The following is a 25,180-nucleotide window of genomic DNA, read 5'->3' on the forward strand; positions in this document are numbered from 1 at the left end:
GCAGGGATTTAGATTTTATAGTTAAGCTTCATTCTTGTGGTGGTAAAGGTGAGCTGGAAGGGGTTATTGATCTATGCCAGAGTTGACTGGGTCCCACACAGAGTTGCAGAGTTTCTCTTCTGCTGGAGCTCACCAAGGCCAGCTGGCCTGGGTCTGAAAAAGCCTGGGATAAAACCGGACTCCCTGAACATAGTGGACAATGAGGACTACTGAGAACTCAAGAACAATGGCAATGGGTTTTTGATCCTACTGCATGTACTGGCTTTGGGGGAGCCTAGGCAGTTTGGATGCTCACCTTACTAAACCTGGACGGAGGTGGGGGTTCCTTGGACTTCCCACAGGGCAGGGAACCCTAACATTACGTTATGTTTATGCACTCAAGAGTTTTCTGTACTTTGGGTAAATTGTTTCCTTTTGTCAAGGTTTCTCGATAAAATACCAAGATAGAAAGTATGTAATAAACAACTTAATAATATAGTAACACTATTTTTATTTCTTCTTTTATTAGTTTAAAGTCGTTTTTTTTTTCTGTTTTTAGTACAACATATTTTGATCATATTCTTTCCCTTTCTCCAAGTCCGCACAGATCCCCCCAACCTCCGGGTCCACCCAACTTTATATTCATTCTCTCTCTCTCTTCTGTCAACAGGATAATTTAGACAAAAATAACAAAAACTGTCACTTAGAAGGGTATTGATAGTAGTTGGCCTTGGTGGTAGGAATTTGATTTTTGATGGAAGATTTGGCATGCCTACTGTTCAGTCTTCAGGGTTTGATAGTTGTGGCAGGGAAGTATCATATCTCTCAAATGTTGAATATCCATAATATACAGTATACACATAAGAGTACACTTTTTATATTCTTGGCAACTTAAAAATTTGATGCAAACGTTTTTGTCCGAGGATTATCTGCAGATAGCAACTATATATTTTATAAGACAATAATTTTATAAGACAGTATTTTCATGATTAACTTAGGAATATAACATCACATACTTTAAATTACTGCACCAAGTAGAATTACTGTACCAAAGGAAAAGATAATTTTTTGCCAAAATACCCATATTTCCACGTGTGTTTGTCATTGACCTGCCAAGTGTAAGTACCAGCCTTACCACACCTTCTGAGAACTGCTTTATATTTTAAAACACAATCTTAACATGTATTTTTAAAAATACATTTTATCTTTTTGGCTATATGCATCTGTTTATTAACAAGAGGGATCTTTCTTTCATTTTTTTTTGCTAGAAAACTATGTAATCTGAGGCTATCTTTGACGAAGAACATTCTTTGAAAAGTTTAGAAAAGAGGAAAAAATAGAATTTTTACATGTTAAGATGAGGGGCCAAGACTTGTACATTGGCAGTGTTTTGAAATTTTCATAGTTCAATACTTATAAATAAATGGCCAAGTCCAAAGACAAGGTCTTTAATTTTCAGATGAATTGAAATGAGTCCAAAGTTGCACAGAAATGCTGGATTTATAACTTGTTGTATTGTACAGTGATAGTTTTAGCTTCTCTTCTTGTCTCCTAAGCTTTCTACTAAGTCTTGACTGGCGCCAGCTAAGGCAAATAGAATTAAGGCCATGTCAGCTTCTTTCTGAAAATGAATTTTGAAGTATTTCTCAGAGGTGAAACTTGGCATGCATGTTCTCTCAGAAATGAGTTCATGAATTTTGTCATTTTTAAAGGGTTGTTAATATGGCTATACTTAAAACACTTTCACATAAATGGACAGGCATATATATTTTATCTTACACACATATACATGTATATGTGTACATTTATATTAAGTGGGTAATAAATTTAAGAGCAGCATTTTATGGTCATTAAAAATGAAAGGAATGGATAATATATGTCCATGTATATTTTATATGGCATATATGTGATCTTTCTGGCCATTTTCTTTATCAAATTTGAATATTTTATATGATCTTATAGTTACTTGTGTAGCAGGCCCAGTGTGTATAGGAACTATGTTTTAATACTGGAAAAATACTGCCTTTATTTTTTTTTCTTTCATCATGAGAGTGCCATTATTAATAAAAACTTACCATCAGATTGAAGAGTTGTGTGATGTACCAGGAGGACTCCACTGGGCCTTGCTCATGGAAAACACATCATAGATCTTTTTTTTTCGGGTAGTATGATGGGAGGGCCTAGGAAGATAGGTCATTGCTTTCAGGAGTCAATGTGCTTTGAGCCATGTGCATGATTAAAGAGGACTGCACTAATTACTCTGTGTCGTTCTGAGCCTTAGCCTTTTCTGGTACTCCCAAGGCTCACACTACTCATCCTGTTGAAGGCTGAAGAAATCAGAAACTAGGTGGACAAGTGTGCTCATAATCTCAGTTTATTTCTTAGGTCAGCTCACGGGTCCTGCTATCTAGCGCAGGTCTTTCGCTCCATAGGCTTGTTATTTTAGCCTTTTCTTCCCAAAAGATGATACCATCTTCGCGTTATAGTAGGTAACTGAATTCAGTTCAATCGCCTTTCCCCCTTCAATGCATCTTATAAAGTCTATAAGACTGCAACCACTCGTAATTTTGTGCAAGAGATGACTACCTATTTTGTTCTCTCTTTTGGGATGGTGGCGTTGCAACCCAGGTCTTGCTCAGTAAATTCTCTATCGTGAGTTCCAAACATACTCTTGGGAGCTCTTGAATCTCTCCTCAGCTCATCTTCTTCAGAGGCAACCTAGTCAGCTTCAGTGGTCTTCTCTTTGTTGTATTTACATCCCTTTCTCTTGCTGTTCTGCTCAGTACCTTCATGCCCTATTCCTGACCTTCACACTCCCGCCCAGTCATCCCACCCAAACTCCAAACTCAAAATATATAAAACATCCCCAGTTTTCCCGTAAAATAGACAATTCGACACATTTTGGCAAAGATCACCTCCTTGTTTTCTTTAGCCACTGTTCTAGAATTGAAGGTGAACTTTTCTGTGGTTTTGTCTTGGTTTCCCATATGCACATGGTCACTGACTCCAGTTGGTTCTGTCCTCCGCGCATCAGGTACCTGCTATCTTGCCATCGAGTCCTGGTCCTGATTCTCTTGGCTCACTATAGTTCCTTTTTAAGATCTTTCCTTTGCTCTTTTGAGACAAGTCCTGTAAGCATACATGTTTATTGTGCAAAGGAATAATTTTTCATTTTATTTAGGTGTCTTGACCTTGAAACAAGCTGCTGTGCACCTACCAATATTCAACATTTTCAGGCCTCAATGTTTTAAATGATTTGCAATTCCTTTTGTTGAAAATAAATTATTTTTTATACACTTTATATTGATTATAGATTTCCCTCCCATTTGTCCCCCAAGTTCCTCTCCACCTTCTCTTTTCTCTGGATCTACCCCCTTTCTGTCTCTCATTGGAAAAAAAAAACAGGCTTTTAAGGGAGAACAACCATACATGACAAAAATAAAATATGAGAAGATGAAGCAAAAACTATATCAAAGTTGGAAATATCAACCCAAAAGGAGGAAAAGAGTCCCAAGAGCAGGCACAAGTGCCTGAGACCCACTGATTCTCAAAATCAGGAGTTGCATAAGAATACTAAACTAATAGCTCTAGTATATACACAAGAGGACCTGTGCAGACTCATGTAGGCCCTGTGGTTGCTGCTTCAAAAATAATAGCCTTTTTTTAAAAAAAAAAATTATAGTCTTTTTGTGTGGTTACTTTATTTTAATGTTCATCCAACTTTTTATCATTTTGCCAGTGAGGTACACCAGTTGTGGTGACTGAATGTTGTTGCTTAGGCTTTATGTGGTTGATTCATTTCCCAGTCCAAATTCCCCTTCTTCTAAACACCACCTTCCTCCCACATATACATAAAAGAATAGCTTATGTTTGTATATGCTACTGTCTCTCTTCAGTACTTAGGAATGATAGAGTTGGACTTCAGACATAATATCTAGCTACGTAAAGATTTCTCTGCTGGCCTGAGGCCTGATAAAAAGAAAATGGGGTAAATGCCATTTTACTCAATAGTAGTTCCTAGAATCAGTCTTATTCTGTGTCATGAAGGGGTGTGAAGTTTCTGAAGCATATTTCAGTTGCCTATTTCATGTTTGTCATTGTTGATTCCTAACCAGATTCCTCTGCCAATTTTATACAATGTTTTAGCTTTCCCCTCTTATTTTTATAGTATTATAATGTTATAATACTATATTTTATAATATTATATTGGTTTCAGCAACATGTTGCAAATATATGATTCAGTTAGTTTTGTAAGCAAGCACCAAGCATTCAGTCAGAAAGCCATGTGGAGTGATAACATTCATGTCCTTTGATGGCATGGAAAGGAAATAAAAGAGGCTTGTGTTGCATGGACATTGCAGACCTCAAATTACCAAGGGCATTGCTGGATATAGGCTGTCTTGGAGCCAGAAAGACTGCAAAATCTGTGATTTGGAGTATATGCAAATAATAAAGACATACTTTATATCAATCTTCTTTTTACTATGAAGGACATAGCATTAATTCAAAGGGGGTAGTTCAAACAAAGTAACTCTTGTATGTTGTTTGTATAATGTTTAGTGCAAGATTAATAAATCCAACAGTTTAAATCTTAAATTTTGTCTTGTAGTTATCTTAATTTTATGTTACAAGATTTTATGAGAGTAAACTAATTTTTTATGCTGGCAAAATACTAGTAATTTTCCAGCCTGTGTAGTGGAGAAATGTTGGATTTTATGTATGCTCTGAAACAAATTAGCAGAGTTTGGTTAAAACAGCTGCCCAAATGATGAGAAACAAATTGGATTATAAAATCTTCCTTGGTAGTTTGGCATGTCAGTTAGTTAAGTGAGGATTTGAACCATATCACACAGTCACGGGGTGAAGAATGACACATAGTGGTCAAGCCAAGTATCTGGTAATGGGGCCAACCTCAGTGCCTGGGTCTGGTCTCGAGATGTGTGGGGGAGGGCAGGGATGCTCTTGAAAATAAGCCCATTTCTTCAGTGTTAGATCATAACTGTCTATTTAATAAGACTTTATTGAGGGCCCACCATGAGTTAGATGACTTATTTAGGGACGAAACAACATAGTTTTGAAGTCATTACACAACCAAGGCTGTGTAATTTTAGTGCAGGGGCACTTGTTTTTCAGCTTTGTGGTTCAGAATGCATCTTCATACCATGAGAAACCCTCGTAGAATTTTGGTACCACGAAGGATGCTTATTTGCTTAGATGAAGAGTAGAGACGTAATGTTTGAGTTACTTAGTAGTTGAGACAGTTAGAGTAATAGAGATTTGGTCGTAGAGTCTGGGATATTTTGATTCCTCTCCCTTAACATTCATTTCTCCTGCAAACTTGATTGCCCAGACCGAGTCCTACTTTGCTCTTCACTCTCTAGGCGATTGGAACAACAGGAAATGCTCATATTGCTAGCTATTTGCTGAGTTGACTGATGCTTTGTAGAGTTCAGTAATGTCAACCAATCCTTAGTCTTTCCATTTGTAAAAGAATTCCTCTGTGGAAGATCAGAATGGCTCCTTGGCGGGTCGGTCATTCAAGTGCAATGCTTTCCATAGTGTTTGTGTTAACTAAAAATGTTGTTGATCAGGTCAGCCCATATAAAAAGTAATTAGCAACACCAGGAAGATGGCAGATGGGTGAATGACCTCAGTCTTCCTGTATCTACCTGACTGACTGAGCCTGATTAATTCTACCCAGCAACATTTCTATACATTATACCATGGAACGTTCAAGATTCAGAGTTAAAAATATGGACAATCGTGTTCCACCCTTTTGTATAGTGAGACACTGATTTTGGGAGAGGCAGAAGAAAAAAAACTAGGAAAAGCAGCTTTTGAACTTTATATGTGTTGTAAAATTCTCCTTATTCTTGCCCCACAGATAGTTTGAAAGTACAGTGCACGGAGAGGCGACAGGAGGAAAGGAGGGGGGACAGACGTGGGCTAAAGGATCCCTCAGTGATTTGGAAGACTTAATTGAATTCCTGTACTTCAGCAGATGCTGAAACTATTTATCTGTGTAATCTCTTCAAGCTTGTCGTTATTGAAAAGCTTCTCTGCTCTCCCTCGCTTTCAGCCCGGAGCAGCTCGCACATGGTCGGCTTTCTTGGGTGCTGCTCTGGGAGTGCGTGTATTTAAGGCTTGCGAGGGAGCCAAGCCGCAGGGTCTGGCAGGCATTCAGCTGCTGAACAGGGGGCATGTAGCTTGCCGTTGGTCTCCAACTGAGAGAACTGTGGATGTAATTTCTTTTTTGGTAGACATCCATCATGAAGTGAATCTATCTCCTCTCCGCATTTGTTTTCCTTTGGGTGTGTGATCCTCACTTGGTTGGACATGAGTCCTTCTGCAGCATTACTTTAGCCTCTCCAAACATTGAAAAGTTGCTCTGGCAAATCAGAGGCACATAGGATATATAGTAAATCTTACCCATACCCATGGATACCAATCAGCTGCAGTAGTGAGAGGCCTTTCTGATATCAGTGTGACAAACAAAAATCTATGGTATGACTGATTTGGAGCATGTTGCTGGACTTCATGGTGTCAGGGCACATGGTCAATGGTTTGGCTCTGATTTAGATTATTTAACGTGTAAGGAAAGTTAAGATCTGTTTTGGCTCTTTGGACCTCTTTTGACGTTCTTTATTGCTTTTATTATCAGTGACAGCCACCATTACTACTAATGCGTATTTGGTGCTCATGGGTACCATGAATGAAGCTCAGCTTTCCACTTAGTCCAAACAGCCACCTTAACTCCCAGGTCCCTCTTGTCCCTGTTGTGTCTCCCACGTTAGAGAGGCACAGCTGTGGCTTGAAGCAGATACCAGCTGTGAAGCTTGAGTCAACTTAGAATTGGAAATTAAACCCAGACTTAGTCTCTGATACCAAGTTCTTAACCTTCATTCTGTATCAAGATGATGGGGGAAACCATCCACTTGAAGGCCTCACTTGTAAATGTTTCACATATAACAATCCAAAATGCCATTGATTACATCCAGTTCTGTTCCTCTCATTTTCTGAGCACCTTCGTAAACGAACCCAAAGATTAGGCTGGAAAAGCAGTGTTGCAGGAAGATTTGCCGTGTCGTTTGGGAGACTTTGGCAAGAATAAATTTTGAGTGTCTAAAATAAATATGACATTTCAAAAGATGAATGAGCACAGCCTAGGTTTATATAAGCTAACTATTTTGGCAAACTTAGTCAGCTAAGCGGTATATCTGTTAACTATACTGTATGCTTTCAGCAAGGCTAAAGGCGATCTAATATGATTTAAAGAACATGTAGATTGTTTGGAACCTAGTGACCAATTCCTTTTCTCATGTTCAGAACTCATACTTGAGTAGCCATAAATGGAGCTTTGGGGTTCAAAGAGTCAACATCTCCTTGGTACTTAAAGTTATTAAGAATACTTCAGTATTCTCTTGAGTCTTTAAACTAGTCTTTCTGTGGTAAGTGGATGGAGATGCATTTGAATGCAGATAGATGGAAGGGATGAGCCTTGAGGTCCTGTCCCATAGATCTTCAGGTAGAATCCTTAGACTTTGTCATTTGGTATTGGACTTGTGAGTTGTCCTCAGCCATGGAAATATTAGCTGCATGTTCTCTTTGTAATGGAAATCTGATGAGCTGAGCATTAATGACCCCTAGCTTCTGACTGGAGTGGTATTTGAATGGATTTGCTTTGGCCAACACCCCTCTCGATTTCTTCCTACAGCACTTACACTGATGCAATGGATAACACTATAAGTCAAAACCTATTGGCAGAACCTAGGAGAATGCTCCAACTGCTAAATGCTGTAAGGGCTGAGTGGAAAACAGCAGCAAATATTCTGTCTGTTCGGTTGCTAAAATTGTGCCTGAAGGGAAGTCCACAGACAACCTCTGACTCTGCCCCCTAGTCTTGCTGGACGAGACCCCCACAGATGTCCTCTGGTTGTGTTTCCTCTTTGCTTTATCACAGCAGAACGACGCCCTGTTGAATCATTAATTATTTAATCACAGCAATAGCTATAGGACAGCTATAATTTTTAGTTTTGTTTTGGGGACAAAGTGTCACTCTGAAGTCCAGGTTGGCCTTGAATTCATCCTTCATCCTCCTGTCAGTGTGTGGGCATAGTGACACAACTCTACAGTGCCACCCCTGACAGGCTGAGGAACTTCTGTAAAGTTTAGGGACTTTAACTAAAGCCAAGTAGGGATTTGTGACTTGGATGGAGAAGAAAACTTGGGAATTTCAGGATGAGGCTGTTTTCTGTGAAGCAGAGTTCGGTGTGTTATTAAAGAGAAGAGGCCATCGATTTGGAAGGAGAGCAGGGAGGACTGTATGGGGGAGGTTTGCAAGGGGAAAAGGGACGGAGAAAATTTGTAATTATTTTCTAATCTCAAAAATTAAAAAAAAAAGATTTTGGTATAGGCTTAATTAAGTACTATGATTAGAAGAAAAAGGGTATGAAAAGAAAATAAGACCGACCCAAGTTGAGGTATGAGCCACCACTATCCAGCAAGTCCAGTAGTTTTTAAGAGAATTCTTTTAGAAGGGAAGTTTTGTTATACACTAGCTAGAAAGGAACCTGAAATTAATTTCTGATGACACCCCAACTCCCAACCTAATATCATTTTCTTGGCAAATTCTGATAATCTTTTCGGACTTGATATAAAACTGCTAAATGAGACCGATCATTTCCTGCAAATTATTTTGAGTAAATGGAGAGTGTGTTGCTGCACAGTGTTTTGGGCAGTATGGTTTAAGTACTGACCTTTCCCCCAGTGTTCAATTAAATAAGGATACGCAGAAGCCACTTAAAGGGCGTGGTAGTCTTACAACCTACAGCCTCAAAACTGTATTGGGGTAATTTCGTGGACTCAATTTTTGATAAATGGTAAAGAAAACAAACAGTGCAAAGTGACCTCCAGCAAATTCACAGAAGGACCGAAGGAACCAACGGCTGACTAGTAAAGGCTTTCCATGGTTGTGATCTGGCAGGGGCATTTCTCATAGAAATCACCAAGAGGAATAGTGTCGTCTTTTGTCTGTATTAAAAAGTGACAACAACGGCAGCTGTGTAGAGTGACTTTTCAAGACCGTAAATCTAGATAGAACATTCTCATTGTCTCAGAGTGTGGGTGTACCCCTCGTGGTCCTGAGTTCCTTGCTCGTGCCCCCTCTCCTTCTGCTCCTGATTTGGACCTTGAGATTTCTGTCCGGTGCTCCAATGTGGGTCTCTGTCTCTGTCTCCTTTCATCACGTTTGTCTTTGGATTCACCTCCTTATTTAGCTTCTCTAGGATCGCGAATTATAAGCTCAATCCGGAATTCACCAAGGCCAGCTGGCCTGGGTCTGAAAAAAGCATGGGAAAAAAACCGGACTTGCTGAGCATAGCGGACAATGAGGACTACTGAGAACTCAAGAACAATGGCAATGGGTTTTTGATCCTACTGCACATACTGGCTTTGGGGGAGCCTAGGCAGTTTGGATGCTCAATTTACTAAACCTGGATGGAGGTGGGCGGTCCTTGGACTTCCCACAGGTCAGGGAACCCTGATGGCTCTTCAAGCTGATGAGGGAGAGGGACTTGATAGGGGGAGGGGGAGGGAAATGGGAGGTGATGGCGGGGAGGAGGCAGAAATCCTTAATAAATAAATAAGTTAAAAAAAATTAAAAAAATGTTTGAGACAAAGCAGAAAAAAAAAAAAAAGACCGTAAATCTAGGTATATATAGAGAGAGACTAAAGCCCATGTTGGCAGCCTGATCCTGCTGCCAGTTAGTTGGAGGAAGATGGCTAGGTCGTTCAGACATTTGGTGCCTCACTTTGTTCACCGTCTAATGTACCCTGCAGAGCTGAACCTGAGGTTCTCTAATTCACAGACATCTTTTTTGACAGAACAGTAATTATATTTTTGCATGTGCTGCATTTGGGTCTTGTTACTGTCTTGGGAAAGATGGAGCCTTAAATTGAGGTTAAAATGTATTTAAGAAGTAGTAACTGTAAAACGTTCCTGTACAATTAAGAACAACAATAATAAAACAGAAAAACACACAAATGCTTCTCTAATAGTCTTCGAATAAAAGCAAACTACTGCCCCCTTGTGGTGGAAGTATATATTCCTCACCCAAGAACTTTGCCCTTTACAATGAACATAACGTATTTATGGAAAACACTTTTTAGCCATTTCTCCTTGCTCATTTTTCCATACTGTTAAATAAAGAGAATCGTTTCTTTGAACGTTTTCTCTGATCTTCGTGATGTATATCTGAGAATTTAGTTACCTGGAGTGGTCAGTATTACAGCGAATGGAGCCAATTCCTGTCACGTTGCTGTTGACCACATTGCATTAGGAAATGTTACAGCTTGGAACTATCTTATTGGTCCTACAAAAGTCATATTGTACAGCCGAAGGACATGTTTGTAGCCATAAACCCAGAAACGCTGGAAATACCACGTACAGGAAACGTTAGCAGTAAGTAGCGTAATTCACATAGGAGTGAGTGCATTTGGGATCTAAATGTTTCTATCTCTACCATTTGAATGTCAAACAAGATCTTTAAACCAAGAGAGACAGGTAACGGATCACCTGTCTGATATAAGGGCCAAGAGGCCACTTTAATGTTGTCTTTATCACAGTAAAAGCTGGCACAGAGATAGTAGTGACACCTATGCACCCAGCAACTCATCTCACCTTCAGATCCCAGGGCTTAGTGAGTTCATTCTTCTAAGCTGGCAAAGGTTGTAAGTTTTCAAGATTCTGGAATCCTGAATAATTTTCATGTTCATATGGTTAGAGAAGTCTGTTGCATCCATCATGATTGATGTGGGCGATTGCCATGCTCTCACGCTTGTGACGTGAGAAGAGAAGCTGCTGGAAAGTTACATGCGGCTTGTATGCAGATTTTGTTAGTACTGCTTTCTATTTAAAACCAGAGTTTTCCTATTTTTACTCTCGGCCACTTTCAGGTACACATATAATGAGTTGTAGCCATTTAGCCCCCACTTCCTTTTATTTATTTTTTTAAATTTTGAGATCATAGTTTAATTACGTCATTTCCTCCCTCCGCAAGCCTGACCCATATACCTCTCCTTGTTCTCTTTCAAATTTGTAGCTCTCTTTCATTGTTGTTGTACATGTATGCATGTGCACACACGCACACACACATGTACACCCATGCGCACACACACATGTACACACATGCACACACACATGCACACACACGCACACACATGCACACATGCACACACATGCGCACACACGCGCACCCACACATGCACACACTCACATGCACACACATGCGCACACACATGTACACACACCTATTACGTAGTCTGTATGATGCTACTTGTATGAGTGCTTTCAGGGTTGACCCTTTGGTATTGTATAACCAGCTGTGTTCTTCCCCTGTGGGAGACTATTTCTCCATGACTGCATGCACCCTTAGTGTCCGGTCATGCTACTCATTGTTGTGCTTCATAGGTGCCATAGCTGGGTGGGACTGTTGCTTGCTTCTCGTTTGGAAGCTTCGTGGTGTCTCCTTATACCAGGAAAGCTAGTCCTCAGAGAGGAGACTTTAGATCAGCTATAACACACTAGTCTCTGAGCCACATCTCCGAAGTGCCTGATGTCTTCAGAAATAGAGACTTACGTTCTACCTCTCATGGAGCAACCAAAGTGACCACCAACAGCCTGGAATGTTTTGGGAACCTCTTGGATAACTATGACCCACAATTCAAAAGAGGGTTTCTCATGCCTGGTGTCAGAATTTGGATGATCTTGACTCATGGAGGAAGCCCCGCCATCCCAGATGGGAGAAAATTTATTTAAACCATGTATGTCTTTATACACCAACTTACATGTGTTATAAGTATTTTTAGGTAGATTATATTGTGGTTTGTTTTGGTTTTTCCAGACGTTCTTACTTTTCCCTCCCTCCCTCCTTTTTCTGTATTTGTCTCTCTCTCTAACTTAGTACCCCCCCTTCCTGATTTCCCAGATCAGATAATCTCTAGCCTGATTGGTCTCCCCTACCCTTGCAGTGGTCACTTTTGATGTCCTTGTTTCTGCAGTTACTCTAGTGTATGTACTGATATCTGAATATGTAGAGCTAAGAGCCTCGGATGGGAGAGAGAATGAAACATTTGTCTTTCTGCGTCTGGATTACTTCAGTCAATGTTATGTTTTTTAATTCCATCTATTAACCCGCAGATTCCAGCAGTCTACACAATCTACATGTCTGTTTTTGTGCCTGTACCATGTTGTTTTCATGACTAGAACTCTGTACTTTGTCTTGAATTGTAGAATGGTTATCCATTTTGGTGAAGAAATGAATTTTTTTTAAAATTGGGATTGCATTGAATCTGTAGAAAGCATTTAATAAAATGTTCAATTTTGCAATACTAATTTGATCAACCCGTGAGCACAGGTTATCTTTCCATTGTCTAGTCACCAGAAACTAGTGTTTTTCTCTTTCTTTCTTCAGAGTTCTAAATGTTTTCATTGTAAAGTTCCTTCACCTCTTTGGTTAGGTTTATTCCTATATATTATATTCTTTGAGGCTATCATGAATCTATGATTTCTTTCTCTGTATGATTGGTTTATGCTATTCATAGGTGTAAGTTGATTCCAGATCCTGCTGTAATTCTGAATTTGTTTATAGTGTTTAGAAGAAGTTTTCTAGTAGAATTTCTGGGATTGCTGCTGTATAATGTCATCTACAAAAAGGGAGAGTTTGATCTATTCTTCTCCTATTTGGTCTCTTCAGTTTTCTTCTCTTGCCTTATTGCTCCAGCTAGCACATCAAGCACAGTGTCGAAAAGGAGTAGGCATAGTGGACAGCCCTTTCTCATTCTGACCCCGATGAGATTGCTTCTAGATTTTCACCGTTCTGGGTGATACTGGCTGTGGGTTCCTTAGATATAGCCTTTATTATGTCATGGAATGTTCCCCCAGTTCTTTATTTTCTGGAACTTTTTATCATGAAGGCATGTTGAATTTTGTCAAGGGTTTTTTCTTCATCGATGGCTATGATCTTGTTTCTTCCTTTTTTAACTCCATGTATGTAGCTTATTATATTTATTGCCTCATGTATGCAAAACTATTTCAATTTCAAGGATGCAGCCAACTTGGTTATGCTGGATAACTTTTTGGTTTATATCTGTATTTTAGTTATAAGTATTTTCTTGAGCATTTTTGTATCTGTATTCATCAGTGAAATTGGTCTGTAGCTTTCTTTTGTGTTGTATCTTTGCCTGGCTTTGGCATTAGTGATACTGGCTTCTTAAAAGGGTGTTGGAAGTGCTCCTTTCTATTTTTGAAAGTTTAAGAAGGACAGTCTGACAGAATTCTGCTGTGAGTTAATATGACCTTGTATTTAATTTGTAGGAGGGATTTTTATTGCAATTCAGTCTCCTCATTTATTATAGATTTGTTTAGGATGTTCTTCTTTTCTTGGTTTAGTTTTGGTGGTTTGACTGAATCTAGAAATTTATCCACTTCTTTTAAGTTTTCCAGCTTAACCGAGTTCAGGTTTTAAAAGTATTCTCTTATAACATTCTGAATTTCTTTGGGTTTGTTGTGATGTTTCCCTGATCATCTACGAATCTGTTCATTTGAGTCCTCTCTTTCTTTTAGTTACTTGGACCAAGAATTCATTAAGCTTGTTCATCTTCTCAAAGAACCAGCTCAGATTTGTTGATTTTCTTTGTATTTTTTTTTGTTTCTATTTAATTGTTTTTCTGCTCTGATTTTTATTATTTCTTGCTGATAACTGGATTTGGATTTGATTTGTTCTTCTTTGTCCAAGTTTTTAAGTTGCTTCATTAAATCAGTTATTTGTGTTGTCCCTGACATTTAATGTAGTCACTAAGAACTATACATTTCTCTTGGAATGTTTTAATACAACCCCATGGATTTGTTGTGTTTTGTTTAGTTCCAGAGTTTCTTTTCTAAATTTTTAACCCATTCATCATTTAGTACCGAGTGTTTAATCTGCATGAATGAGTATTTACTAGCAATTTGTTTACTGTTTGAAAATATGTCAGGACATCATATGCATACAATAAAGGCAATCTTCATTTGCTATCTAAGTTTTCTTTAATTATGGTCAGATAGGATAACCTGAGTTATTTTCATTCTTCTGAATTTATGATATATTTTAGAAAAGCTTCCATGTTTTATGAGTAGAATGTATGTTCTTAGTTGATTGGGCTGAATATTCTAGAGATATCTGTTAAGACCATGTTATCTTTGATATCATTTGTTCTGATGTTCACTTTGTTTACTTTTGTTTATATGTTCTGTGTTAGAGAAAGTATAGTATGGAAAGCGCTTGCTATTAATGGGCATATGTTAACTTTTGCCTTTAATTCCGGAAGAATATTTTTATGAAATTGCATGCACTAGAATTTGGTACATATATATTTAGGATAGCAGTTCCATCTTGGTTAACTGTTCCTTTGACTAGAATGGAATGTTTTCCTTTATCTGTTTCTATTAGTTTTAGTTTGAAATTTATCTTTTCTACGTTAAGGATGGTGAAACCAGCTTGCTTCCTTGTCCCATTAGATTGATGTGCTTCCTATTGTACACTCTTGTATTTTAATGTGGTGCCTGTTTTTAAATCTAAGTTGCATTCCTTGTAGACAACAGACGTAGGGATTTTGTTTCTTGACCTGTGTAGCCAGCCTGTGTTTTTGATTGGAGAATTCAGGCCATTAATATTTATAGTTATTATTGAAATGTGTTTGTCGATTGCAGTCATTCCATTGTTGATATTTGGTGTTGTTTGTGCTCTCAGTGGTACTCTGTGGTTTAGGAATTATAACTTTTCTTTTACTTCCACAGTATCTTGGCTATGCTTGTTCCCCTCTTCAGTCTTCCCGTGTTTTATTTTGTTTTGATCTGTTGAATATGTTTTTATAAGATTGTGATCATGGAAAGTTTTTCTTTCTCCTTCAATTATGGCAGATAGTTTTGCTGGGTATTAGTTTAGGTTGGCCCTCACGGTCTTTTAGAAATTGGAATGCATTGTTCTAGGCTCTTCTAGCTTCTAAAGTTTCCACTGAGAAACCAGTTGTTATTCTGAAAGGTTTCCCTTTATATGTGACTGAATTTTTTTTCTCTTGCAGCTATTTGTGCCCGTCTTGTTTTGTACACTTAGTGCTTTTACTGTGATATGCTGTGGGCATCTATCTTTTCTAATCTTGTACTCTGGGTGCTCTGTAATTAGGATATGACTGCATCACTTTTCCCCTTCTTTCCTCTCTCCAGTCTTCCTTATAACCCAGCCTGTGACACCCTTCGCTTTCTTTCAAGTAATGGTTGCCTTTTCTTTGTTATTGTTTTATGCATAGAAGTTGAAAGCATAAGTTCTTCTGTAGAAGTGAAGTCACTGGAAGCTTTTTCAGTCTACCCTTTGAAATCCAAGATCTCCAATAAATCCTAAATGGGCGGCTTTAATAATCTTGAACCAATCAAGTGAATGTTACCATTGATATCACCCTTTACCTTCTCTCCCTCTGACCCCAAGTTCATATAAATAAGAGTATATATGCAGGAAAATTTCAAAGAGAGGGACTCTTAAGTTTTTTCACTATGGATAAGTATGTGAGGTGATATGTTAATTAACTTGATTTAGTCATTTTAGAAGTTGAAAATATGTTAGAACATTATGCGTACAATAAAGACAATCTTCACTTCCCATTAAAACTAGTAATTATGAGCTCTTAAGACAGACTGTGGTAGGTCCAAGATTGCTCATTATATTTGCCAACTTGCATATCTTTCTAGATGAAACAATGAAAAGCTGGCACCTTATTAATTAATAGCCATTTTAATATCTAAGGCGTTCAAGTCAGTTACTTAATCATGAGCATTTATATCTTATATCCAATTATGTGTGATCATTTGATGAATGAATTTACTTATGTTCATAATAAGAGTATTTTATGTTAAGAAATTTTTCTTAGGCCCATTAATAATACATTTTGGGGACATGCAATAATAGTACTCTTAGAAATGGGTTTAATTGATGTAGTCTTAAATTTTTAAATGCATTGGTTTTGATACAAGGATGTTTATTGCTTCAATGGTCATAAAAAGAAGAGGTCATGAAAATTCATACTAGCACATTGAGGTAATTTACTGTTTGTCATTATCATAGTAAACACCTCTATGCATAAAGTTTTGCCCAAGGTTAGACTATTTTCCCAATAGATTCCTAGTTGAGAGTCAGAAGTTATGAATATTGCCAGATGACTTTGTAGAAGGGCTGTATTTGAGTTATATTTCTGTTATGCATCCGATGTTTGTCTCTCCATATTATTAACAGATTTAAGGATTTTTGCTTATAAGGATCCTGCATCAGCACCTCTTTTATTTGGCAATTTTAATTGTTAAATATATTTTAAGCCATTTTAATTTTTTTATGAACTATATTTAAGCCTTTTGTATATTTTTATATGAACTTTAAAATATTTAAAGTACCAATTGGCGTTGTTCCACAAAATTGTTCATCACTCTTAAAAAAATAAATTTCTCTTCCTCATCATTCTTCTATAAACTCAGCTTGCCCATATGAGAAATAGAAATCACCAACTTGCCATTCATTGTCTGCAGACCAGGCTTCTCAGATGTCTTACTGTCCTGCCTCCAGACACCTTCTGAGGTGTGGCAAGGTTCAGTAGGATGGTCATCTAATTGATTTTACATCCTTCAGTGTTAATTGCTTGAAAAATTTTATGAATTCACAAAGTCCTTGAATAATACAAACCTCAAAATTTGCATTTTGTTTATAAGTGATTATTTTTGCATGGTTGTAGCTATAACAATAACTATTTGATTATACAGTTAGTTACATTGGTTATAATGCAGGTTTTTCCCATTCCTATGTATACGTATAGACACATATGTCATATATGTTTAATATATATATAAAATGTTACACACATACACACATGTATATGCAGACACAGAGAAGGTTTTCTATTTTATAATTACAGCTGTTATTTTTCCCCTTTAGTTTACCTCTATCTTATTTACTCTTAGTCTTTCTTTGGACAGCCAGTAGTCAGTTTGGAGACCCTAGGCAGCCTCTGTGCCTTACTGAAAGAAGCATAAGAACCATTGCTGCAGTGATGCAGAGATTCTTTCTGAAGTCGCATGAAAAGAAAACGGTTGGGAATGAGAATTTGTGGAAGAATGAAATAGTGAAACCAGTAGATTCATTGTTTTTATATCTTGTTATTTGAGACTCTTCCTCTTATTTTGCTTCACAATCACATACTTTGTTATGAATGCAATAGCTGTAATCCACAGCTAATAGTTAAGAATATTTCCACAAGCATTTTCTCCGCTTCCACTGTAGAGGAATGGATAGCATATCTTTTTGGACCATTTTCAAATGTGTGTAAAGATTATGTTGCTTAGCATGTGGCTTTGATAATACCTTTCTAGTTTTGGTCATTTTAATAATTTGTTTTCCGTTCATCTTAGCAGCATCTTAGCATGGTTTCTCATGTGGCATTTCATAACTCTCTGATGAACAATGACCGTAGATATAGAAATGAGGACTCACAATATAGTGTTTTATCAATTACAATACCCAGATTCTTTCTTCTTTGATGTAGCTTTTCTCCATTACATCACATCAGTTTCCTTCAAAACTGTAACATACAGGCAAGGCATCATCGTGCACCCACAGTCTTGTTCTCAGTAGATCTGTTCTGCAGAGTATGCCATCTTACCCTGAACAGATTTATGCTGTAGCAATGGGTCAAGGCTACTGTGTTCTCAAAGCAGCCAAGTTAATGATGTGCAGAATTTGTCAGTTAGAATTGCATATGTTGGAGGTTGCCAAACTCATAAACCCCAACCTTCTTTTCTGTTCTTGTGTAGTAAAGAGTCTGAGTCTTTCCTTATTATAAGGAGGAAGAAAGTTAAATCTGTTGGATTTCTTTTAGGGTAACAAGTATTATTCATGCCTTTATATCTGCATAAATATGTTGGGAATGTACAATGATACAAAATACAGAAGTCATTCTCCAACTTTTATATCAAGCCATATGGATACATGAATATATCAAGATATAGAAAAATTAAGTGGGAACAAAAATTAGCACATTTACATCCAATAAAAATGAGCAAATAGATAAGAACAGGATTAGATGTTTCCTAGTATGAACCTAATTCATTAATGTCTGAAAATTTTAATTTGGAAGAAAATGTGTGTAGAATCATTTCTATAATTTCTCGTTTAATATATTTCTATTATTTCGAGTTGAGCATAAAGTCAGAACCATCTACTGTGGACCACAAAATATTTTCAGTTAATTTAGTCCTGTTTGTGGTCAGATTTTGGCTTACTATCTTACTTCTTTTGGTATTTGCAAAATATTTAATATCAGAAATGGTACTGGCCTGAAACAAAACCAGCCAACCAATCTACCAAACAATGGCAAAGAGTTTATGTTCACCAGTCTTCATATGAAAATAATTAGGGTTATCACCATGTCCCCCAATCATTATCAGTAGGAACTTATCATCAAAGAAATAACCATACAGGTTGAAAAAATATTTCATAGTTCTCAGAAGCATCACTGAGTAAGCCTATGTTACCAAGAGTTTCATGCAAATGTCGGTAACCGCTGAATTACAAAGCTAAGACCATCTGATACTAATGCTTTTATCAGAATAGTTATTAGATGACAGATACAAAATTAGCTGTCTTCAACAAAGTGTACCTATGCATGGCTCACAAACATCCATAGCTCAGGCTCACATCTTTTGGAACTCGGTTCATGGATAGTTGTGAGCCACCATGGGAACTGAACTCAGGTCCTATGTAAGAACAGGAAGTTGTCTTGAGGACCAAGCCCTCTCTCCAGCCTCATCTAGTTTATTTTATAGGACCTTCTATACATGAAGATTTTGAAATTGTGAGGGCCAGAGGCTGTCTTTAACATTTTCAGTGTAGTAGAACAAGTTTAAGCAAGGAATGGTACTTTTCTTCTCCATTCGCTTAATTTCTTTCTTTTTTCTTTTTTTTTGCTGTCAATTCTTTATTTTATTTATTTATTTATTTATTTATTTATTTATTAAAGATTTCTGTCTCTTCCCTGCTACCGCCTCCCATTTCCCTCCCCCTCCCCCAATCAAGTCCCTCATTCGCTTAATTTCAATTGACTCTTAAGAGCAATGCCAAGATTTATATAAAGGAACAGTAAACTAAATGAATTTTTAAAATACACTCAGCAATGATTGTTTTGAGCTTCAGATATTTGTTTATTTAGGGACCATGTAGAACTGAGAAATCTTTGTAAAACTTTGTAATTGACACTTCTCTTTAAATGTGCCGTTTTCTCTTAAGTTCTTCTTGGTACTCATCAGCCCTGTCTTCATTGGAGATAATGGACCTACATAGTTATAACTTCACAGCTGCTTGGATTAATGGTGTCTTGGACTAGGGTTTCATTGGGTAGGATTAACTATGTTTAAAGATGGCAAAATGCCATTATAACATTAATGCCAAATTTTAATGAGAACCAGAAGTTAACTTCAAGGACCTTTATAATTTAATATGGGGGCATGATCATGTTCTCATTATTTTAATGTAGTGTCTATTAAAAAGTTTATCTTCTTCCTTGAGATTTTTATTTTAACCCAGGCATCATTTGTTGAATGTTGATTGTGTTCCTATCACTTTGCTGGGCTATTGAAGTAAAACCACTTCCCTTCCTCAACCTGAACAGTGACCATTTGATCAGAAATCTGAAGGAACGGGAAATACTTTCCTTAATTTAGGAAACTTAAGTGTTCTCTTTGGTTTCCTAAGACATGTAGCTCCTTTATCTCTTGCTCATTTTTTTAAAAAAATTTATTTCATGTGTATAAATGTTTTATTCTGCATGGATGCGTGTGTACTGTGTGTTTACCACATGTTGAGGTCATTGTGAGCCACCATGGGAACTGAACTCAGTTCCTCTGTAAGAGCAGCAAGTTCTCCTAACCACTGAGCCATCTCTCCAGCTCCATCTAGTTTATTTTAAATTAGCCACCTTTTCCATCTTGGGGTTGTAATGAAAAGGATTAGGACACTGAATTTCATATGTATAGGAAAATTGAAGATCATTGGGTGGATGCTTAGCTAAATGTCCCATCAATACAGATTGCTTTGGTATCTGATTGCTTAAGCCTACAGAAGTAGAACATGAGTTTTGTATGAAACTAGAAGTACAGCAGGTAGCAGATATTTGGTAATTGCATTTTTTTCTAGAGCAGTCCTTCTGTGATGACTTCCAGTAAAATGTAACATTTATGAAGTTCCCCCTTTTTTCTAAGTGTGTCACTTTTCTATATGAAAACAATGACCCAAACCCAAGTGCTTCCAGTTTCTTTTTTTCGTAATCTTGTGTATACATGTATATAAAGAAATGTTGAGACCTTCTAAAGTATAAAATACAAATCACAGCCAGAAGATGGAAGAAATAAAAGATGGCAGAGGAGAAATTGTATCCAATAACCTCTGATGGAGAAAAATCTCAAGTATTCAGTTTGTGGTTCATGCTTCCTAGTGGCTAAGGAGAGAAACAGAAAGAACTTGGTGTGGTTTTCTGATAGTAAAACACTTGTTGGAACAAGCAAGCCTTCTTCTCAGTGTTAATGAAAATGACTTGTCTAGGCCAATTGGATAAGAAGTGATGAAACATATAATGAATGATTCCTCAAGAGTTTTTTTTAATAGAAAGTAAAAATAATCAATAAAATAGTTGTTTCATTCATTGGTCTGTAGAGAATCTGGTGGGGGCAGTGTCAAAAACAAGACCCACCCTCCTGAAGAAGGGAGTTTGAGACTTCTGGTATATTTACCATAGAGAGAAGCTTATTTTCTTCTCCACATGACAGACATGTGGAGCAGTTGAAAGAGGCAAAGGTGGCTACTAAAGTTAGCATTGTTAAAAGCAGGAGAATAAAAGCGAAATTTTTGTTGCACAAGGATATTTGTAAGACTGATCCGGCCTCTATTTAAATATGCCAGTTCCCTGTAGCAGGAAGATCTGTCTCTGTCCTTGACAGCATATCCAATTTAGGAAATTATTATGATTTCATCAAAATTAATGTGAACAGGTTTCCCTTTGAGGCTGCCTTTTCCGTGGGTGATGTTTTCCAGATGGGCTTTAAACAAAATTCTTAATGTTTTGTATTCTCCTTCTTTGAGAAAGGAACTTGTCTGACATCCTCCGTTTCCCCTCTTTCTTTATCCCATCCTAGGGAAGAGAACACCAAAGGCCAAGGAGAAGAGAAACAAGAAGAAAAGGAGGAAGTTGACCGAAAGAGCCCAGGAGCAGCACAGTGTCTTTCTAGCTACAGACAGAGCTAACCAATAAAATACAGGCAATAGCTGGGGAATTTTGAGGGGGATTTTGTTGTTGCTGTTGTTTATATTGCAAAAGTGCACAAAGCTACTCTCCAATCTACACTGGTGGAGAGCGTTCCTGCTGCTCCGACCAGTATCCGTTTTCAGTAACATTGCGAAGGGAAGTGCCCAAGCATGGTCTCTGGGTTATTTATGCTTTGATTTGAATCTGGAGCCTTGTAATAGCAGGAGCTTGTTGACCTCATCAGTGGGAGCTGTTGCATGTACACTCCTGTGATGTGTCCTAAGAATCGGCCCCAGGCATGGTGAACCTGCAGGAGGCATGCAGCTGTAGACCACCACCGGAGAATGCACCTGTGCCTACTTTCCTGTGAGAAAATGCAGAAGCGGGCAAGCGCTGTTCCTCGTGACTTTTGTTTCTCGCGTTGAGCATCGTCAAGGACAAGAGGGAGTGGGAATAAGGCGAAGTGTCACCGCCCCAAATTCCCATCCTTGGTGACTTTAAAATGATCTTGCGATGAGACTGCTTTTAGCTAGGGGCATTCTGTGGAAATTCCTGCTAGATTTCAGCCTCGCGCTGACATGTACACATTCTGCTGAGCTATCTGCAAAGCTCCATCCTGTATATTTATGCTTTTTGTGTGTAACTGGCCATACCTGATGAATAAGATGTCACTTTGTTTCTAATGGTTCCTAACCATGGTCTGGTACATGACTGTTCGAACTGTTCTAGTTTTGAAAATTGACAAATGTTTTGTTGCCATTTGGTTTCTTCTGTTTGTATTATTTTTTGATGGGGGTGGGGTGGGCTTGTTTCTAATTGTAAGTTTAGGATAAGCTAGTTTGTACATAGAGTCAAATGACTGACGTCAGAATTTCAATGCATATAGAACTTCCCCAGTTTGTATCGCACGTGCACACACGCGCGCACACACACACACACACACATGAGTAAGCAGCATGTAGCATCTTGCTATCAGAAGCCCAACTCTTTCTGAGTCCAAAAAGTGGACTTATGAAACACAGCGGAAAACAAGAAGACTTCTGTGCAGTTACTTGTATTTATTACACAATTCCCAGTTTCATTTTTTTTTTCAGACTTAAAGTAACTCATGACAATCAATGATAGGTCAGCTGGGAAAATTTTTGGGTCACTGGAGTCACTGGGGAAGCTGCTATCATGAAACCACCCAGAAAGTGAAGGAGAAGATAGCGGGCTTCCCACAACTGAAAGTCACGTTGTTCTTTTCTCCATGGAGCCAGGATGCCTTACACGAGAAGGAAGAACATGACGGAGGCTACCCAGCCAACTCACACAATGGTGATGTTAAAAACATCCTTTGTCCCCCTTGGGTCAATCAGTCCTTTGATTTATGAATTGGCAGGCTCTAAGTGCATTGTCTTCTTGGCTGATTCAGGAGAAACTTAGAACAAACAAAGTTGTAGAGTTTTGAGGAAACAGCCAAAGCAAGGTAAAGCCTTTTCCTCACCTTGCCTTGGTAAAACTACCTCTTCAGCATTTTGTTGAGTCAGAAACATCTTTCTGATATGTATAGATATCATAAGCTTCATTATGAAAATATTGATGCAAGATAAGCCATATATGAATGTTGTATTCAACCTTAGGGCTTGCACTTAATCCTAAAGTGTTCCCATCCCTTCATGTCTATTCCCACTATATTCCTGTTTACTAAGTGGGGAGGGGTCTCCTTAATATCATACTTCATTGTTAATAAGTCAATGCTTGTTATGTTTCTGGGCTGTTGTTTTTGTGCATTAAAAACTCAAAAGTTGCTTTTGGACTAGTTATTTTTGCTTTAATAGTACAATTACAGGGAGGTGCAGTGCTTCACCAACACTACTGCCTGCTTGTGACCCATAAACACATGAGCGAATATATTGATAACAGTGTTTAGGATACTCATTTCACTAAAAATTATTGCAAAGTAGTAGAAAATGGGATTTTCAGACCTAGATTGCCTATGTCCCAATCTAGCCTAAGTACCCAGAGACAAATTATTAGCTCTCCCTGGGTTCTTATCTAGGAGGGCATTAAGAGATGTACTAGGCGATTTACAGAATGCGTTAAGAGATGCACTACACCCTGGTCCCTTTCTCCCTTCTCCACTCCTCTCCCACCCTCCTACTCTTCCCCCCTCCCACTCTCTCCCCATGCTACCAATTTACTAAAGGAGATCTCATCTACTTCCCCTTCCTGGGGGGATCCATGTGTGTCTCTCTTAGGGTTCTTCTTGTTTCCTGTCTTCTCCGAGGTTGTGGATTGTAGGCTGGTTATCCTTTGTTTTATATCCGATATCCACTTATGTGTGAGTACATACTGTGTAGTATCTTTCTGTGTCTGGGTTACCTCACTCAGGATAGATTTTTCTAGTAGCATCCCTTTGCCTGCAATTTTCAAGATGTCAATAGGTATTGGACAGGTCCTGTTGGGTAAAGGACCTAGAGGGAGAGCAAGGGAAGAGATTCCTTGAAAGAGGGAGCCATTGTGGTATTAGGAAAAAAAACCAGGCACTAGGGAAACTCCCAGGAAACCACCAGGATGACTCCAGCTAAAAATCTAAGCAATAGTGGAGAGGGTCCCTAAACTGTCCTTCCCCTGTAGTCAGATTGATGACTGCCTTAATTGTCATCATAGAACCTTCATCCAGTAACTGATGGAAGCAGATGCAGAGATCCACGGCTAAGCACTGGACCGAATTCCTGGAGTCCAGTCATAGGGAGGAACGATATTATGAGCAAAGGGGCCAAGTCCATGATGGAGATATCCACAGAAAACAACTGACTTGCGCTAGAGGTAGCTCACTGACTCCAGACTGACAGCTTGGGAAGCAGCATATGACCAAACTAGGCCCTCTGAAAGTGGGTGAGAGTTCTGTAGCTTGGGCAGATTGTGGTGCTATTAGAGTGAAACCAGTGTTTATCCCCAGCATGATCTGGCTCTTTGGAGCCCACTCCCCACAGAGGAATACCTTGCTCCACCTACATACAGTAGGGAGGGCCTTAGTTGGGCCTGCCTCTAATGATGTGACACACTTTGTTGACTCCCCATGGGAGGCCTCACCTTCTCTGAGGACTGGATGGGGGGTGGGTTGGGAAGTAGGTGGGCAGAGTGGAATGAAAAGAGGGAGAGGGAACTGGGATTGTTATGTAAAATGAGATTGTTTTAAAAATAGAGATACTACAGCCCTCTATATCTGCAATATAATGCATTATATAGTAAACTCAACTGTGTATCACAAATATTTGAAAAAACATTACATTATATTTATATTGAACATGTTTACTTTTTTATCATTTCCTAAATTTAATACATTTAGCAACATTTAAAGATAACACTTATGCATATTAGGTATTTTTGATATTTTTAGTTTATGTGCAGTTTGTACACATAGTAAATTATGTGTAAATATAACAACTTGCAATATGAGCATCTTTGGGTTTAGGTGTCTGCAAGAGCCTCTTGGAACTAATGTCATAAGGAAACCAAGACATTTTTGTCCACACTGAGTTAAAAAGCTGATGATATATATATAGTGTTATCACTATAGTAGATTATTAAGCATTATACCTGTTGTTACCTATTTCTCCCATTGACTGTTTAAGATTCTATCAACAAAATAGAACCTAATTTGTTCATTGGTAGAGAATTTTGCCAGCATCCATAGTATTCTAGTTCCCATTTCCAATATTGCACATAAATAGTTGAATAAATATTTATGAAAGTATCAGACAGCTACAATCTATTGAGTCACTCCTAGATGTTGATTAAGTTTTATTCTTATGGACATTTATTTATACCCACTTATTTCTGAGTTTCC

At 38.1% G+C, this 25,180-nt stretch overlaps 1 protein-coding gene across 3 annotated transcripts in view; it reads left to right on the plus strand.

Annotated features, from left to right (window-relative positions):
• Rspo2 (R-spondin 2) overlaps positions 1 to 23,131 on the plus strand; it is a 126,077-nt gene extending 102,946 nt beyond the window's left edge. For all 3 annotated transcript variants that reach the window (XM_013353912.2, XM_026789431.1, XM_005367514.3), the window contains exon 6: positions 21,236 to 23,131. In XM_013353912.2, coding sequence (XP_013209366.1) covers positions 21,236 to 21,351 — 116 coding nt within the window. In that variant the 3' untranslated portion in view covers positions 21,352 to 23,131. The remainder of the gene's footprint in view (positions 1 to 21,235) is intronic.
• The last annotated feature ends 2,049 nt before the right edge of the window (positions 23,132 to 25,180 follow it).

Source organism: Microtus ochrogaster, unplaced genomic scaffold (assembly GCF_000317375.1).
Source record: "Microtus ochrogaster isolate Prairie Vole_2 unplaced genomic scaffold, MicOch1.0 UNK19, whole genome shotgun sequence".
In the NCBI taxonomy this organism is placed as follows: Eukaryota; Metazoa; Chordata; class Mammalia; order Rodentia; family Cricetidae; genus Microtus; species Microtus ochrogaster.